Raw genomic sequence first — 19,563 nt, forward strand, 5'->3', positions numbered from 1 at the left:
GCGGGAGTGTTTTCGAATGAGAACTCCCAATTTTGGTTTCGGTCTGTGTGAAATGTTTACCCATAAAAACTACTTTTATAGGTGGTAAAAACACTAAAATATTGTGTGTGTACAGTGAAAAGTATATATAGCATCTTTACTGAGAGTAGCACGATGTGGTAAAGGTGTCAAACGGTATTAAAATCACGCTGTGTAATACAGCCTTCCTTACAATATTACACGCCTTTTCTGCATTATTTCCCACTTCGGTAGTTCAAATTCACGCCATTTGAAGAATTTTGGAAGAACATACAAAGTACAAGCACTTCAAGAACAATTTTTAAAAATATTGTTTTAAAAGGTGTAAGAAATATCTCAATGAGGTGTAATAAATGTGTCAGTGGGAAATATTTTTAAGATGCAGTGCTAAAAATGGTCCATTTAACACTTTCAGAGGTGTTGTTTAACAACTTTAAATTAAGACGAAAGGTGCTAAATCACACCTTTTCTGCACTATTTCTCACTTCAAGAAAAAATTGACGCCTTTTGAAGAATATTAGAATAACATACAGACACTTTAAGAAGATATTTTAAAAATATGGTAATTAAAAGGTGTAAGATTAAGCTTTAAAAGGTGTAATAAATGTGTCGGGGGAAATATTTTTAAGACGCAAAGTGTTGAAAATGGGCCATTTAAAGCTTTCAGAGGCGTTATTTAACCACATTAATGGTGCTGTTTTTGGACCCGTCAAAATTAAGACAAAAGGTGCTAAATCACACCTTTGATTTTAAGAGTGCACTGGATTCTTCGTGAATTACGATGAATTCAGTAATTATTTCTATCTGAACTGGTTACGATTTTTATTTTGGAATTACCGAATTCCTCGATTGATTATGCGTGATTAGTTCACGAAATGTGTGATTTCCGAGGTGACTACGAAAGATTGTAAGTAAATCATGTGATTATTTCCGATTTTCTTATGATTTCACGTGATTTCCAGTGATTATCGGAGATTTCTGATTACCTTTGATTACCCACAAGAATGATTTTGATTACTGATGATTTTCTAAGAATTCTAGAAATCAAGTTCTCGATTTCTGCGGTTTTGTACACCTGATTATTCAAGTAACTAACCCCTCGCTTCTAAAGCCTGGTTTTCACTGGCCCAAAACGCAGGAAAAACCGGTAACTTGCCGCAAAATTTCGCGTTTTTTGGGCGGCAAGCACGGAATTGGTTTTCTATTTTTCCTCAAATTTTTACTTACTTACCTAATAAACTTTTGCTTAAAGGAAAGCGGTGTCCAATAGAAATCGACGAATGCGGGACGTCATAGGCTTGGTTTTGATCACCTCGCGAGAGGTTTATTTTCGACGCCATTTTTTTAATTGAAGGCGTTTGTGTGGTCGAGTTAAATTTCTAAAAATGTATAGTTAACGATTTGTTAAAGGACTTTGGCTTAATCCTTATTTATATGATAAAAATTAACGTTTTTACAAAGACAATAAATTCTAAAAAAATCGATAGGTTGCTATTAGTGTGTTTTCAACATAACTGGTAAGACTTGGTCTCCACGAGCTTGCCCACTTTCATGATATTACCATAACAACCATAATTACCCCTGATAAGTACAACACGCCCATAGGACCAATGTAACGGGCATTTTCACCCAAAAAAACGATGGAGGCGGCCTCTTGTAGTCATTTGAAACTGTAAATCGTCCGCGGAGGCTTCTATTCAGACCTCCCCTACAGATATCTTGTAGGCAACGGACCAGTGTTGGAGTAATGGCGACCTTTAAGCGCGCGAGTATAGGTTTAGGGTTGTAACTTAAAACATTTTTGTTGCTACATATATTAAACAATGATGGATAACGGTACTAATTCATCAATTACACTTACGATATTTGTAGCTTGGGCTTCTGTGGCCTGTGTCCATACGTGTAGCAGACGAAACCTTAATGTTTACTTACTCAGAATTCTGACCCAGAATCTATGAATGAGCACTTTCCATTTACCGAGATTCTAAGTCAGACTTCTGGGAAGTTAGAGCACCCTTAGAAACGTTTCCCATTGGCTAAAAAGTTGGGACAAAAAAGGCCGCACGGCGTCGCTTATACTTAACTTGTATAGGGTTCAGATGAACATGCTGGTTACATTAGACCAACGGGCGTGTTTTACTTATCAGGGGTAATTATGGTACTTATGATATTGCAAGTTTTAGTGAAAACGTTTTGCCGCCTTTTTTTAAGGAATTTTCCGCAAAATTTTGCCGATTATTTTTTAATGTTACGTTAAATATTCGGCGGTGAAAACCAGGCTTGAGACAACGATTTATTTTCGAACATCTAGGGTTAACTCGTCCATGAAAATCGCGAGTACGAGTGCAAACCGAATTACATCTACAAATTAATATAGCGATATATATGAGAGACATTTTGCTTCTTACTTAATTGACCCGAAAAGCAAGCGTAGGCGATCATGGAAAAGATGAGCCAACCAATCAAGCCGACTTTCATGGAACTGCGCTCCAATCGCCTGGGTGGTTCGGCTCCGGTGTCAAGGAGGGCGCCGAATTCGTACCAAAGAGCGTCACCGAACGACCAAAAAAACCTGTTATTCGAGGCCTTCAAATCGACAAAAAAATCGCACCGCCAGCAACTTCAAGAAAATGGCCATAGCGGGAAACAGGCACAGAATGCAAATCCATACCTAGCAAAGTTACAATAAAGAAATTTGTTTAGCCTTGATCTTTTAAACGCTATAGGGATAGGAGAACCAAAGATGATGGGGGTTGGATGCGAAATCTTAGAGAAGCAGGTGCGCTAACTGTGGAACGGCTAACATTGGGTGGAACGCCAAAAATGGGGGAGGAATAGTCTGACTCAATTGTAATTGGTTCTTCTGTAGCCCTTCTGAGCCAATTACAATTGAGTCCGACTATTCCTCCTGCATTTTTGGCGTCCCACCAAAACTGAGTCGTGCCACACTTAGTGCACTTTCATTTATCTCAGATTTCGGATCATCCCCCTCCCCCCATCATCCTTGGGAAAACTAGACGCGGTGGCGGCAAGGAAATCACGGCACGAGCAACAGGAGATTAGTAATCTAATACATCTTGGAACGTTCGAATTTCTTAGTACTGTTTAATGCCTTTAGTGTTGGCGGTAAATAAGGATCAGTTCATTTTCAGGTACAACAAAGTTACTAAAAATTTTCAAATTACTGTTTAAAGATGGACTTGGGTAAATGAGATCTCAGACCACTTAACCCATGGACAGGCAACTGAATAGGGGCTAGGTTTGCTTAGAGCAAAGACTGACACTAGCGCTGTGGGGGCGGATGTTGGAAGTTTTTCGCCAAACCATAGTAAAATTCGCGCCATTTTGTTTTTTGAGGAGTAGAGATCTCCAGTCACCGATATGGGGAGAAAATCTGACTAAATTATAAAAGTTAGTTGAATTTCATTATTTATTTATTTTAGCCTCTCTCTCATTAAAGATTCAGAAACGATCTATCAAGTTAGTTTTTGTAAATATCACTCTGGTATTCTGAGAGAGCGGTAGCTCTCTTAGATAAGACTTCATACTGCTTTTAATGTATAAGGAGGGTTTTTTGTTTGGATGTAGTTTTTTTTGCATTGTATTAATTCATTCGAAAAAATTCCACAGAACTACAATTCGGGCCCTTAATATGTGGTTAAAATTTCAAAGAGATCCATAAATTAGTTTATTTTATAAAAAATAAAGTTGCTAAGGGTGGTTTTCATTTCCATAAAATTAATCACACCTTTTGATGCAAAACAGAAATTTTTCCCATAGAAATAACATGGGAAATTTTTCGAAAAAAACAAATCGGTTATTCGTGATTTAGGAAAACTATACGTTGGTTAGTTTTGGGAACGGTCTTAAATTAAACTTTAAACTATAATCTAGGATCATTTTTCTTGTTATTAAGAAAAATTAATTTTAAGTAGCCTATGTTTAACTTAAATTTTAAAAACTACCCCAATCTGCGATATTTTAGTATTTATCCACTGTTTTATTAGGAAATATCAGCGAGACCAATGTTGGCCTTTTTTAACGTATAGTTGCCTCATAATAATCCGATTGTTTCTTCTTAATGCCTTTTGGTTGGAATGGCCTATCGATAGTGAGATAAGACGGCTTTAATATTGCTGCAGTGACGTTGACGCGGCCGCTACAGCGACGCCTTCAAAACACACGGGTCTAAATTGTCGCGGATATAGTCAAATTCAGACTAGCTTAATAAACATTTTAACTTTTCCCTGCTAATTATTCTGGATTATCAATAAGAGATAATTAAACTAGACTCCCAATTAAAGATAAATAAGCTAGATTACGAATTTAAGTAATTAAAGTAGTTTACCAATTAAACGTTCTTAAAATAAATTATCAATTAGAGGTAATTAAACTAGACTACCAATTAGAGGTTATTAAACTAGATAACGAATTAAGGGTTACTAATTAAATAACCAATTAAGGGTAATTAATCTAGATTACCAATTAAGGGTAATTAATCTAGATTATCAATTAAGGGTAATTAATCTAGATTATCAATTAAGGGTAATTAATATTATCAATTAAGGGTAATTAATCTAGATTATCAATTAAGGGTAATTAATTTAGATTACCAATTAAGGGTAATTAATCTAGATTATCAATTAAGGGTAATTAATCTAGATTACCAATTAAGGGTAATTAATCTAGATTACCAATTAAGGGGTAATTAATTTAGATTACCAATTAAGGGTAATTAATCTAGATAACCAATTAAGGGTAATTAATCTAGATTACCGACGACCGGTAATTAAGCTAGATTACCGACGACCGGTAATTAAGCTAGATTACCGACGACCGGTAATTAAGCTAGATTACCGACGACCGGTAATTAAGCTAGATTACCGACGACCGGTAATTAAGCTAGATTACCGACGACCGGTAATTAAGCTAGATTACCGACGACCGGTAATTAAGCTAGATTACCGACGACCGGCAATTAAGCTAGATTACCGAGACCGGTAATTAAGCTAGATTACCGACGACAGGTAATTAAGCTAGATTACCGACGACCGGTAATTAAGCTAGATTACCGACGACCGGTAATTAAGCTAGATTACCGACGACCGGTAATTAAGCTAGATTACCGACGACCGGTAATTAAGCTAGATTATCGACGACCGGTAATTAAGCTAGATTACCGACGACCGGTAATTAAGCTAGATTACCGACGACAGGTAATTAAGCTAGATTACCGACGACAGGTAATTAAGCTAGATTACCGACGACAGGTAATTAAGCTAGATTACCGACGACCGGTAATTAAGCTAGATTACCGACGACCGGTAATTAAGCTAGATTACCGACGACCGGTAATTAAGCTAGATTACCGACGACCGGTAATTAAGCTAGATTACCGACGACCGGTGATTAAGCTAGATTACCGACGACCGGTGATTAAGCTAGATTACCGACGACCGGTGATTAAGCTAGATTACCGACGACCGGTGATTAAGCTAGATTACCGACGACCGGTGATTAAGCTAGATTACCGACGACCGGTGATTAAGCTAGATTACCGACGACCGGTGATTAAGCTAGATTACCGACGACCGGTGATTAAGCTAGATTACCGACGACCGGTAATTTAGTCGCATTACCGACGACTGGTAATTAAGCTAGATTACCGATGAACGCGCAACGCCCTAAGACTTTTTCTCCCATATTTTCTAAACAATTTTAATTAATATGAAGACTGAAGTGACAGATATTAATAAAAACTGTCATTGTAGACAAAGACTGGAAAGTGTAAAAGATAAGGTTTGAAAATGAACTGCCTGAAGTAACAGATATTAAAATTTTCACTTTTGAAGACATCATTATAAAACATCAATTATTTTAAAAAAATTCTTATCTTACTTTTTTTCACCGAAATTTCATTTTCGCAAAATATTTTTGAGCAATATTTACCCAAGTATTTTGTCCTCAATAGTAGTTGTCACCTAGAAGGGTTTAAGGGATACTATCTTGGTACTGGTTTTACTTTCAACTAACATTTGATTCTAGGAGATTCAAATGCTTGGATATCTGAAAAGATTTCTCTTGAAGAGTTTAAATTTTTATATTTTAAAATTGAAAATATTGCGAAGCGGAAAATAATATAGGCCTTTTCTTTGTGATTTAGTTATTAGTGTCGAAAAGATCTGTAGATTGATCGTGATCTTTGAGAGCAACACAGCACGTTAATATTTAATACTTTGAAAGCTTTACAATTTAAGAATACGTTTTGTAAAGTTTTAATACGGTTTATATTTTATAAGCTCTCAACGATTTTCTCTCGTTATAGGGTCGAATTTTCTACCTAGTTTTAAATTTTTGATAAAAAATAAAATGTAAAGCCGTGGTATTTTCAAAATAACGCGCATGTTCCTTTTTAAAATACTTTCCCGAAGTAATTTTGGTGAAAAAAAGTAAGATAAGAATTTTTTAAAATAATTGATGTTTTATAATGATGTCTTCAAAAGTGAAAATTTTAATATCTGTTACTTCAGGCAGTTCATTTTCAAACCTTATCTTTTACACTTTCCAGTCTTTGTCTACAATGACAGTTTTTATTAATTGTTTATAAAGTCTGTTTAACATTAAGCCTTGACTAAAATATATTCCGAACCATTAGAGACAAATTTTTCTTTACGGGACATTTGACAACAAATTGCGGTCGGCAGACGCGTGAGGGCGCGTGCTACGCATTGCCATTTGTTAACTTGGGTTTAACATGGTTTTGCCTGTCCATGGGTTAAGTGGTCTGAGATGAGATGTACTCTTTTAAGTTCACCTTTAATTTTCCAGTGGAAAAAGTAACTCTTTATTAGGTCTCTTTAGGACTAAATTATCTTTTGGATCACTAAAGCTTACCACGCACTAGTCCCTTTTTGCCAGCGTCCGTCCTATGATATTTCGAGCGCCTTTACTGGTGTACTTACTTCCAAGCTAAATGGTTTAATTAGTGCCAAGGCTCTTGGCAATTCAAGCGGAGCGCGCAAAACGAAGGTGGCTTTGTCGTTGACATCTGGCTGGACAAAATCCACCACCAGACTTCTTGGGAAGCAGTTCTGAAGCGTCATGCTGAAGTCAACTTCCTAAATTATGGAGGTAGAGGGTAATTTTCTCTTTAAATTAAGACAAATTTCGTTAAAATCCGATAAGATTTCACCAGGGGTCACGTTTAGGCCTATCAGGTCTGAGCTCGTCTCTTTTATGATGACACAAAGGCACGAAATATAGCAATGGTTAAAATGTGTTGTCAACCCAAAGCCACTTTTAATTAACAATAAAGATTCTTAATTTGTCAAGTTTTTAAAACTATTTTTCTTTGAAATAAATGCCCTAAAATAACCTTTGAGAATTTGGAATAACTATACAGGAAGGTTAAATAATTTTAAGAATTTTATTTTTTTGTGAAATATAACTTTCCATAAATAATGTAATATGTGAGCGACAGTGACAAGTTTGTACATAATAAATTAAAGGTTTGGGGTTTGTGTGTGAGATGTATAAAATTCATCTTTACTTTTATTTGAAGCATTCCTACGACTCCAAACCATTTGCCGCGTTTCTTGAATCCGAAACTTCGTTCTTTCGACAATACCAACTCGTAACTGTATCCATTAAAAAGACTAGTAAGAAACGCATAGCTCTTTAAAGGGAGGGTGAAGAGGAAAATCAAGTGATTTTTTATCGATTCTTCTACTAATTAAAAGACCATTCTGCATACTGAAACATCCAGGAAATATAGTCTCCGAATGATTTTAAAATTCAAATTAGGTACAGATTTTATGGATAATTTGAAATAAGGACCTCTGACCAATCGCGTAACGCCCTGCCTTTCTCTTAACAAAATTTCTTTTGCACACTCTACATCTCGCGCCATGATTGTCACATCGCGAGTATAACTTTAATCCAATCTCGCGCTTTTTTTATTCGGCATGGAGCGTGCCACGAGAATTTTATTAACAAAAAGGCAGGGCGTTACGCGATTGGTCGGAGGTCCTTATCTCAAATTATCCATAAAATCTGAGCCTAATTTGAATTTTAAAATCATTCTGAGATATTTTCTGTATGTTTCACTATGCAGAATGGTCTTATAATTGGTGGAAGAATCGATAAAAACTCACTTCACTCTTCCCTTAACAGGATTATTATTTAAGGCAAACAGAATTAACAATAAAGTGAAACACTAATAAGAGTGAACACTAATATTTTCGATTAACTTTCTGTCGTATACATGCGCGATTTATAGGGCAAATCGAATTATATTCAACAGGTTTTCACTATGAAATCTGCCATCTCTATAAGGCAAAAATAATATATTCTACTCTTGCCTTCGTTTCTGTAATCCTATTTAGCAGAATTCTCATTGGATGGAAATCCCATTCAGCCGAACTCCCATTGAATGGAAATCCCATTCTGCCGAAATGTGCCAAAGTATTTTTGAAATTTGAGGAGTGACGGATTTCAAATCAATGGGATTTATGTACTATAATCCCTTCGATATGATAAGAATTTTAACGCTGTTCACCGGATTATAACATTTTGTATGTTCTGCCCTTTGAACGTTATCAATGTTTAGGGTGAGACCAGGAATGGAAGCAATCGAAATAATGATTTTCGAAAGGTAACTTATTCCATATTTGAGTTGGGTTATAGTGGAGCCTCCGAGATGAACTAGGCCCATGCGTGTCGCGTAGCGAGAATATTTTTTTAACCAATTTAGTTCGCCGTGGTTATACGCTTGGGGGCACTTATATTACCGTAAAATAAACAAAGTTCAACCCCGTGACCCTGTCGACTGCTTAGGTATTTGAGCCAAGGTCGCGGATTGTAAGTATACGTTTTTGTTAGAATATAGCCTAAACTTTAACATAGGTCAAAGGGTCACTACCCATAGGGGGAGCTTTATACGTCAAAATTAATGACGTCACATTGTCATGCCTGTATTTTATCTCACCCAGTCTCACTCGCGTGTGTACCGGTAACCCTAACGGTGATGTACAATACAGTCTTTCTTAACAGTATTATTGTTGTTCCTAATAAACGTTTTTGCATTAATTTAATTAACTAAGCCATTGTTTAATTGCGTTAACTCGATCATCCAACAATGTAGTAGCAGAGCGTGGTTACCAATGTACGACTTTAAAAACGCAATAACGTTGGAAGGCAAAGGCTTAAGGTACGGTCAACATTAGTGCGTAGTAAACAAAAACAAAGATGGCGGACGGCAGTAGCACCTCACTCATGGGACAGATTACGAAACTAAAGTCAACCAATTGTGTCAATTGGCGGTTTGAAATGGAGATGGTCTTGAGGGATCGAGGTCTTTGGGATATTGTAAACAAGACAGAAACAGCACCTGACCCATCAGCGTCTGCAGATATTCGACAAAAGTATAAACTATGGGTAGAGAAAGCTTTTTCATCTCTCGCTCTTGGCTTGTCTGAAGACATACTGTAGTGTTCAAATCCGGGGTAAATAATTAGTCGGGATAATTATACACTTAATATTTATTCTACATTTAATGAATGTTGGTTATTACATAGTACAGGATGGGAGCAACGCGTTTACGTTACCATCCAGAGCCGAGGAGAGAGCGAGAGTGTTTTCGCGTCGGGAGGTAGGCTCTAGCCTTTGATTAGTGAGACTAGCGCCATCTACATCTTGTATGGAATAGTTTACATGTGAATATGACAATACTCTCCCGTTAGATTTTAAGTTCGAGGTACATAATAAGTTAAACGCGAGAATTTAAAAGTTCAAAATAATACTCATAAAAGCCTTTAAGAATTTAGTTTTACATTTCTAAAAGGGACTGTGGTTGTGCACTTAATGTAATAATGTTGTTAAACAAATTGTATAGTTATTTTTAAAAGGGCATCAACTATTTTGAATTTGTACTACTCTAAGGAATCAAAATTTGATTGTCTCAGAGTCAGGTTATCACTTGATTGTTAAATTTAGGCAATGACGTTTAAAGGTTTAGCCGTGTAGGAACTCGTCTGTTCCGGATAGGACGATTGGAGGTCTGGCTTGGTGTCTCGACTTCTTTTGCTATGGATGGAGGTTCTGCTGAGGACTGTCTTTCTGATGATGGGATTGGTACTTGTTGTACTATTGGTTCCGTCCCGCTGCTGGCAGTTAGAGATGGTGGTACCAAGGACAGAGGTGTCCCCAAGACTTAAACTTAAGACTTCCTTAAAACTTGTAAAAATTAAAATAAATAAGTTTAAAACTTGTAAAAATTAAAATTTTCAACTCTTCCCTTAACGCATTCTCCTTTTCCTTGAACACTTCTTTGTGAGGGTCATTCTATAATGAATTTAACCCAACATGACTCCGTTAGAAGTTCTAGGTCCTATTAGCTTTAGGCCTAATATAAAGCCATTTAAAACTAAAATGTAGATTGGTTTGAGATAGGAAGCTTTAAAACCAATGTTTCAACGAATAAAAGAACTACATAGCCTTATTATTTCATACATATTCAATAATTCTAAAGTAATAACAGCTTCAAAATAAACAAACAATAGGAAAATGGAAACTAGCATCTTCCGTAATAGGGCAATGAACGTAAACAAAGTATACATTTCTATTGCTATTAAATTAAATCCAGCTGTGGCCTGTCAATAAGTAAGGGATATTATAAAGAAAGGCTTACCTTCTTTTTGTGTTTCTGAGCCACTTGTTCAAGCTGATCCAGTAGTTGGCGTTGAATCTGTTCATTACAACGCCAACTACTGGATCAGCTTGAACAAGATCCAGTTGTAATTGTTTCTGTTGATTAATTTTAATCAACTTTTCTTCTAATGTGTTTATCATCTGCAAAGCTGGTCCAGGTAGGCTTTGCTTCCACTCTAAGGCAGACCAATCCGTCTTAAGCCTATTTTAAAAATTAATTGGTATAATTAAAACATTAAATCATAATTAAAACTCATTACTTCAAATAGTTACTTTAGGGTGGCTAAAATTTAGGTCTAATTATAACATTAAGTAAATATATTTACCTCTGCGCAACAAATCTTAAACTATTTTAAGTAGTTATCATAAATCTCAAAGCTTTAATTATTAACAAATCAATTTAATCGCGATTAAACGTTCAGAACCTTGTCGAGGAATAGAATACTTTCCTCCCAGCGCGCAACGAGGCCAACGACACGAGGAGCCGTTTGATTTTTGTAGTTTAAAAAACAAAGATCACGTGGGTTTGAACTAGCCAATAAAAGCTCACTTAAGGAAAAAAAAACCTTTAGAGCTGGAAACCATCAGAAACGGACATAAGCCGTTTTCTTTTTTATTCAAAATTAAGACCCTCATCAATTCCCTAGTAGCACTGCCGACGTGGGGCCTTCATGGTCGGCTTTGTGTGTTACCGACGAGTTGGTAAAAAGTCACTAATAAGTCGGGAGAGTAATAGTTTAAAAGTCGAAATGTCCGCCTGGAGGGACGACGGCCCGCCGGTTTTCCTACTGTTTTGAGGCTACTATAAAACGACTGTTGGCCGACTATATGTCGGCGTTATTATGCCTACCTAAAGCCGCTCTCAATCCGACGATTTCGCGGCTTTTAAGTATAGGAACGGTAAATCGTCGGTAAAGGGCTGGTAGAGTAAGGGTTTGAGAGTCGAAATGTCCGCCCGGCGGGACGACGGCCCACCGGTTTTCCTACTGTTTTGAGGCTACTATAAAACGTCTGTTGGCCGACTATATGTCGGCGTCATTATGCCTACCTAAAGCCGCTCTCAATCCGACGATTTCGCGGCTTTTAAGTATAGGAACGGTAAATCGTCGGTAAAGGGCTGGTAGAGTAAGGGTTTGAGAATCGAAGTGTCCGCCCGGCGGGACGACGGCCCACCGGTTTTCCTACTGTTTTGAGGCTACTATAAAACGACTGTTGGCCGACTATATGTCGGCGTCATTATGCCTACCTAAAGCCGCGCTCAATCCGGCGATTTCGCGGCTTTTTAGTATAGGAACGGCAAATCGTCGGTAAAGGGCTGGTAGAGTAAGGGTTTGAGAATCGAAGTGTCCGCCCGGTGGGACGACGGCCCACTGGTTTACCCACTGTTACGACACGAATGAAATACGACCCTCATCCAGCACGTTTGAGAGTCGACTTAGCCGCCTGTCAGCAAGAGGTCCGACGGATTTGCGACGATCAAGCCTTAACTCGAGGCTTCATTCGCTTATAGTAAAGGATACTGATACCTAGTATTGAAATTTCATTAATACATTTTCAATGAACAACACTTAAGAATTTGTACTTTGAATATTTCAAGTATCATGCAGGTCAATTATAACAATTTCAAATATCAAACAATGTATTCGATATTACACGACTAGTCGAATGGAAATATTAGCTGCCTAGCTAATTGGTTTTAACAAAAAATAAAATTTTTCACGGCGAGTATAATATTTACATTAATTAAAGCATTTATTAATATTCATTGTTAATATCTTCGATGTGGCCAGTTACTATCTTTTAAATTACAAAAATCTTAATGAAAAATATACACTTACAGATTTTTTAAGGAAAAAGAAAAACATACAATTCTAAAGGGTATTACTTGACACATTTTTCTCTTAAAATGTTTGAAACCGCATAAAAATTCTGTAACTAAAACAAATTGAGATCTATTTGGGAATTCAGTATCATTTTCACAACCAAAAATCTTTAAAATACTTAATATATAAGGTTTTTGAACTCCAAGCGCCCCAAAGCACTTGCTTCTTTTATATTCAAACAAAGAAACTGAAGGTATACATAAACGTTTAAGTTTTGGTTTCACTTTATAGGGCTGTGGTTCCCAGCAGATGAGAAGCTAGGTAAAAAAGCAAAGGCTTATGCATAAAACTGGCTCTAAAAATTAGATAAATAACAAAATTCAAACCTTACGTGACAAACGAAGACGTTTCTAGTTTATATAGTGTGACAAAGAACCTTAGCGATGAAATTAAAAGTTAGCAAGCCTAGAACTAATCATTTTCGACCACAAAAATCTCGTTTAAACATTCTAACGACCCAGCCGCGTCAGAGATACTGGAAAGGCTAACTTGCTTTCGCACTAGCTTCGATGATGACGTGCATGGCGTTACCTTAGTTACGCCAATAGAACAGAGGCGTGTCACCTGACCCGAGAAATTACAGGAGGGGAAATTCAAACTAGAAAATCAGATGTGTTTTCTTCCTTTGCAGTTTTTTGTAACGTTATGTTTCTAGTGTGGCCAAAAAAAATAGTATTATCAACTTCTGCTTGTGGGTCGAAATATAGTATAAGTTAAATATATAACAAATAAAAATTGGTGACATATGCGGAATAGTAAAAGTCCAAAAAACCGTCCCACGGAAAAAGAAGGCCCACCAACAACTTCGTTTTTCATTTTACTCTTTTAAAACGTGACCATACCAACTAGCGGGAAGGCGTTGGTAATCAATTGGCAAAAATGGGTTACATGTTTAGGACGGTAGGCAAGCCTACTTCAAACCACCACAGTTCCAACTGTCGGATAAATGTCGGTTACTAAACGGCCTAAGAATAACTTTGCTTTTAATTTTACTCTTCTTAAACGTCACAATAACGACTAGCGCGAGGGAGTTGGTAATCAATTGGCAAAAAATGTGTTGGAATTTTCTAGACGGTAGGCAAGCCTACTTTAAACCATCTCATTTCCAACTGTCAGATAGATGTCGGCATTGCCAACTAAAAGAAGTAGTCGGCTTCATGAGTCGGAAAAGTGTCGGAATAAGCATGGTACAGCCGACTGGACCGTAAACCGACTATTCGACCTTTAACCGACTGTTTTGCGGAAGGCTTGTGCTACTGGGGTTACCGCATTCGACGTACAAAATTGACGATGGAGAAAGCACCTCTTGGTCTCTTCCGCTGCTGGTAATAGAGTACGGTGAATTTGGTAGGCTCTCTACATGGTCACGACGGACCTCTTGGGTTCTTCCACTACTGGTTCATTATTTCGGACACTAGGGGGTCACTGGTCCCAAGGAGTAGTTTAAAAAATATTCTTATTTCCCAGACCTCGTTGTTACTACCAATAAGTCCCAATTTCGACGCAAACTGTCTGATTATTTTAAGTCTCTACCTTAGCTAAGTTTTTAAATTGTTTTGTTCACCCTGCTTTACTCTCCCCCCCCCCACACTGGGCCCCCTACATCCAATTTTTACTTAATTGTTTTCTTTAAAAAAGTCTGTTATCTCTCATAGAAAACGCCTAATATTATCGCTGCTCATGCTTAAACCACTCAGATGGCTCTTTGGGCAATTGTATTGACTAGACATGGCTGAAAATAAACTATAATAATACACCGCGAATAATCTAAATTTAGAGTATTTATCTTTTTTTTATAAAAAAAATTTAAGCCTAAATTAGTAGTATCAAAAATAAATAGGGGAAAGTGTCGGACTCTCTCCTTCGTCTGTGACATGCATTTGGAGGGGTGAATGCATACTCGAGAAATCTGTTTCATCCCCCTCGCCTATTCACCATGTACCTAAGATAATTTGTGATATTGCGCGTGAAGAAATAGTGCGGTTTTATTTTACATTAGCTGCTTTTGACTGAGGCTAAAAGTGGCCACTGCAGTTTATCGCCACAATTTAATTTGATGATGTACATAATTGTTTTAATTTAGTTTGCTAATATTGATGTTATTTACTAATATTAAAACGTTTTAACTCAGGGCCTAAGTTTAAACGAAATTCTGAAGGATTTTCACGATGAGTTTTTTGAATTAAATGATGATTTCAAGAACATCTGCGGCATTTTAAATTTAATTTCGGCTTGCTAACGTTTTAAACAAACTTCAACCTCGTTCAAACGCGAAAATAACACTAAAGAAAATAGAACAGAGCGCGGAGGTCCGAGGTTGTGACTCTTCCTTGAGATAAGCCTATGCCAAATTCTCCCGTTTGGTGGCGTACGAGCGTTATTTTCGGGAAGAATGACATCATCAACTACAAATCTGATTGGCTGATACCATTTTAAACACCTCTCGCGCGCTTGAGCGTCTCGAAATGCATGTCAAGCTAAGGCAAAGGCAGGAAAATATGGCAGTCCGACACTTTCCCCTATTTACTTTTGGTAGTATTTAATGAGGAAAATTCACAATCGCGGCCAGATCTTAGCCGATTCATCTTAACAATGGGTAACTTTTAAGTCTTCAAAGGAATTACTTGAGGCAGATACTAATTAAAGTTTGCCTCACAAATTGGCTTAGCAATAATTGTTCTAAAAACGGTGTTTATGTTAGTATCTCCGCCACGAAACAAGGAAGATAGAGATTAGGTGCATAGACTATTCCACTCTTTCCTGCAGAGAAGTAAGCGCAGAAGCAGTGTAGTGATAGATGTTTTACACAGATGACTGCTTAAAATTAAGTAAGAAACTGACAGACAATGCTAAATTAGGGGTCATCCGTAAAACACTCCAATTATAACTCGTAAACGGTATCCCATGAGGCAAAATGCCCTAGAGCAATGGAACACACTGTATAAGATGAAATTCTCTTTAGATACGTGTGGTTACGTAATAGAATCGGAAGAGTTTTCTAAAATTATGATTTATTTTCTAGAAAACAAAAGATAATTTGCTATCCTAATTAATGTTTCAAACATTATATTGTAAATTAAAACTCTCCAGACCAGAGTTTCTAAATTGATTAACTAAAATTATACTAAATTATAGAAATATGTAGAATTCAGGGCTAAATATTTCTTATATTTTTTTCTTTATGATATTAACACAACGATTATACACTAAAAACTACAGCGGTAGGCTAAGTGTTGAAAAGCGTAGCTCAAATGAGATCCGAACAGAACCTTCTTAAAGTAGGGATGGGGACCGTCTCTAAATGTTTATGCGTCATTCTGTGTATGCGTTAGTCCAGTTAAACGTTATACCGTTTATGCATTAATCCTGTTATACACTAATACAATTAAGCGTTAATCCGGTTATGCGTTATTCCGTTTAGGCGTTATTCCATTTATGCGTTATTCCATTTATGCCTTATTGCCAGTATGCGTTATTCCGAATATACGTTATTCCGCGTATGCGTTATTCCCTCGCTCAGTATCGGGACGTACACGCGGGTTGATTGATTCATTGCCGTCTTTGCGCACTCTCATGATACAAAAAGACCACAGTGCAGGCGCCAAAAGCGAGATGGAAGGCAAAGTTTTACCCGCGTGTCTTTCCCTTTTAGTTACATCGAAATGGTATATTACAGACCAGAAGTTTGTAATACTTCACTTCGAGAGAAGTGTTACAGTGTACCGCAGAGTGTGACTGATATAAGCGGTACAGTTTGTTCAGATTCGGTAATGAATCGTTACTGCGCATAAGGAACAAATACACAAACAAACCACTTGATTGAAGTAAACTAAAAACATTGCCAAGATCATATTTACTTGAAGGGAGAGAATGATATTAAATTTTTTCTCACCCTTACTTTGATTTGATACAATGCTACTATAACCATAACCAAAGTACCAAAACATAGTAATTTTTCCAAAAATGTATTTTATTAACTCCTGGGTACTACTTTGATTTCATAGTCGGCCGCTAAACTAACAAGAGGATTGTTTTCCATTACCATTTCGCCTCTGTTTCGCGGACCATGATAGACGATCCGCGCCTTTTGCATGACATTAGCAATAACGAGAAACAAGTCGTTGCGAGCCAATTTCTCGCCAATACACATTCTCTTTCCTTCGCCGAATGGAACGTAACCTGAAAATTTCTTTGTCGAATAATTGCCGGACGAATCCAGAAATCTTTCGGGTTTCAATTTACGCGGTTCTTCCCACAAATTCGGGTCAAAATGGGTAGCGTTGATGTCAAAGATGACCATGGTTCCTTTCGGAGTTTTTCGCCCACCGAGTGAAGTGTCGACGTTAGCAGCGTGAGGAAGTAGCATCGGAACTGGCGGTGGCATCCTCAAGATCTCGGAGATAAAAGCCCAAGTGTAAGGACAGACATTTTTATATTCTTGCGTAGGGAAGTTGGTACCTGCAATATAAAACCGCCAATACGCGAAAAAGATACTCTTTCTGAAAAAATGTCAAATATATTAGGCTACTAATACCTATATTGTCGTCTATCTCCTTTCTAAGGCGTTCCTGGATATCGGGATAGGTTGCCAACGCCAAAAAGATCCAAGTTAAACTAACCTGCGTGGTATCCGTGCCAGCTGAAAACGCGGAGTATACTCGCAATTACGCGTAATAATTTACTTTTGCAAATAAATAAATACCCAAAAACAAATCGCCTTATATTTTCTCTAAATATTTATCGGTCAAATATTCTTTGCTGGCAGATTCCTCTTTTTCCGCTTCTATTCCGGATGCGATGACTGAATCGGCGAAATGCCTTAAAGGCTCACCGAAAACGTATCCCTTTTTAATAACTCGTAATCTTTCACTTAAGAAGTTTCCAATTTCTTCGAGGCTAAGTCTGATTCTGTTTTCAAAACCGTGGAAGAAGGGAAAAAGTAGCGGGTAAAAGTCCCCTGGAGAAACGAGCATAGTTTCGTGGAATAAATCAGCGCTTGTCTTGAATAATTGCGTTTCGGCATCGGACAGTTTATTAAACCTGCGTTATACCATTATCAAACTTCATCCATAAAGCAGATCCATACTTAGAAGAGTTTTGTAGGGTTGTGAATTTTGACATTTTGATAATACCCAAAAGCAGTTTGAGCTATGATGGCGAAAGTTGTTTTTTGCAGTTGTTACTGCGGGTTGAAAGGGCTCTTTTTAGACATCATATTTTGTAGCATTTCAGACCATTTCTTCAACGCTATCTTGTACAATGGTAGCCAGTACATCAGAATCGGCGAATTTTCTACGATAAAGGTGGTTTAATACTCTGTATTTAAAAATCCGCGAATCTATACAGTCTAGCTGTACGTAACGGCTGTGAATCCAACTTTTTGCTTGTTACAGGGAGCACATTATCCAAAGGAGAGTCAGAGATAGAAGAGGGAAGGTACTTTATAACGGCCGGGCACCCTGGCTCTTACGCGCATCTGCCTCGGCGCACAGCCGAGGAGTAAGACGTCACGTGATCCTTTGAGAGAGAAATTCAAAAAGGGTAAACCCGAAAATACGGTTAGAGAGAGGCTAACATTACACACTAGACTCGACTAGAGATCAGCATTCAGCGTGGTTACTGTAGCTTTGTCTACGGTTAATTTACAATTTTTTATAATTTGTAAGCCTAATAATGGTTTCCTATAAGAAATGTTGTTACAAAAACTGCTACAATAATACGAAAAACTGTAGCCCCGATATTATATTCATTTCATTCCGGCATTCCTCAAACATAAAACCATATTTGACCTATGTAAAAGATGGATTATTTCGTACGGTAGAACTGATTTAACCACGGAAAAGATAAAAAGAACACATGTGCGCCCCTTGAACAACAGAGCAGTGTCCCAATGCCTCGAATTATTGCGACAGCTACGGTAATAACAATACTTTATTATAACCATATTTATTATTTTTCTTTGAATATTGAGAGGTTAAAAAATAAAACACTGGAAAGGGTCACTGCTTGTTATTACTTTGAAACGCCATAGCGTCCGTGTGTTTCAAGGCGTGTTGCACTGAAATATATCAAAAGCGCTACCAATATATTTTACATTCGAAAATAAAGTTATCAAACCTTACGCAAATTGAATTCTGGTCTCGAAATGATGTCATTTCTTTTGGTTAGTAAGCCTTCTCTGGTCATCTCCCAGTCCGCCACAATAGCCATGGGAACAGAGCCAGCCCACAATGTGTATATTCCATTGTACCTCTTCCTTAACCTTTCCAAAAGGTCCTGCACGTTATTCTTATTTCGAACTTCGAAGAAATACTGCGACAAAAAATAATAATTAGTATATCAAGAATAATGACTGATTTAATAAGATCTATCTTACGTAACACGTTCCCGAGTAAGGGAATTGGCAAAGGTCCGGGTGGAAGACATCTAATCTCGATCCAATATTTAACGATATAAAATGTTATCAACCCGATGGCTAGAGCCGGAAACCACGACCAATCCACGGACAACATTTCCATGTAATAAAACCCTTTAAATTACTTCTTCAAAATTTATCCTCGGCTAATAAAACGACCTTCAAAATCATAATGATTCAAGGAGACTTATATAAGATGCTTTTATTTTGTAGAGATAAGTTGATTAATTTTATTTAGTCTATAATTTTCAAACAGATAATGGTATCGAAAGATGAATTTCAATTTCATCTAAGAATAATGGAAGGACAAAATTGTTCAATAACGTTTGCAAAATACGTTCCATAAATAAAGTAAGTTTTCGTATTTATTTCAGTAATTATTGCTTTGAGATTTTATCTTTGCTATAAAATCAGGTCTTGAGAGAGAGCGTGAACGTTGTTTTGATCTTGAGAGAATGAACGTTATTCTTTTCGCGCTCGAGGAAGGATTGTTTTCAAGGTCCTTACTATACGTCAGATTTAAACTACAATCAGGCACAA

General features: G+C 37.1%; 1 protein-coding gene and 1 long non-coding RNA gene across 4 annotated transcripts; one reads left to right on the forward strand and one right to left on the reverse strand.

Annotated features, from left to right (window-relative positions):
* The first annotated feature begins 5,643 nt into the window (after positions 1-5,643).
* On the forward strand, positions 5,644-10,321 carry LOC149668097 (uncharacterized). Its single transcript, XR_016367961.1, has 2 exons — positions 5,644-9,521; positions 9,594-10,321. It is a non-coding gene; the product is annotated as an uncharacterized LOC149668097 (long non-coding RNA).
* Positions 9,540-19,563, reverse strand: LOC149668098 (steroid 17-alpha-hydroxylase/17,20 lyase-like). 3 transcript variants are annotated; one of them, XM_089840995.1, is made up of 7 exons: positions 18,985-19,563; positions 18,731-18,920; positions 17,311-18,666; positions 17,143-17,247; positions 12,940-17,066; positions 10,706-12,865; positions 9,540-10,359 (listed from the first exon to the last, which is right to left on the reverse strand). In XM_089840995.1, exon 5 carries the CDS (start codon positions 16,990-16,992, stop codon positions 16,582-16,584), a length of 411 nt encoding a protein of 136 aa, XP_089697121.1. In that variant the 5' UTR covers positions 16,993-17,066; positions 17,143-17,247; positions 17,311-18,666; positions 18,731-18,920; positions 18,985-19,563; the 3' UTR covers positions 9,540-10,359; positions 10,706-12,865; positions 12,940-16,581. The 3 variants fall into 3 exon arrangements, with proteins under 3 accessions (XP_089697121.1, XP_089697120.1, XP_089697119.1); XM_089840994.1 differs by having other exon boundaries at positions 12,940-17,045; positions 17,143-18,666; XM_089840993.1 differs by having other exon boundaries at positions 17,143-18,666.

Source organism: Phalangium opilio, unplaced genomic scaffold (genome assembly GCF_054372755.1).
Source record: "Phalangium opilio isolate 3A_F unplaced genomic scaffold, DU_Popi_V2 ptg000056l_1, whole genome shotgun sequence".
NCBI lineage: Eukaryota > Metazoa > Arthropoda > Arachnida > Opiliones > Phalangiidae > Phalangium > Phalangium opilio.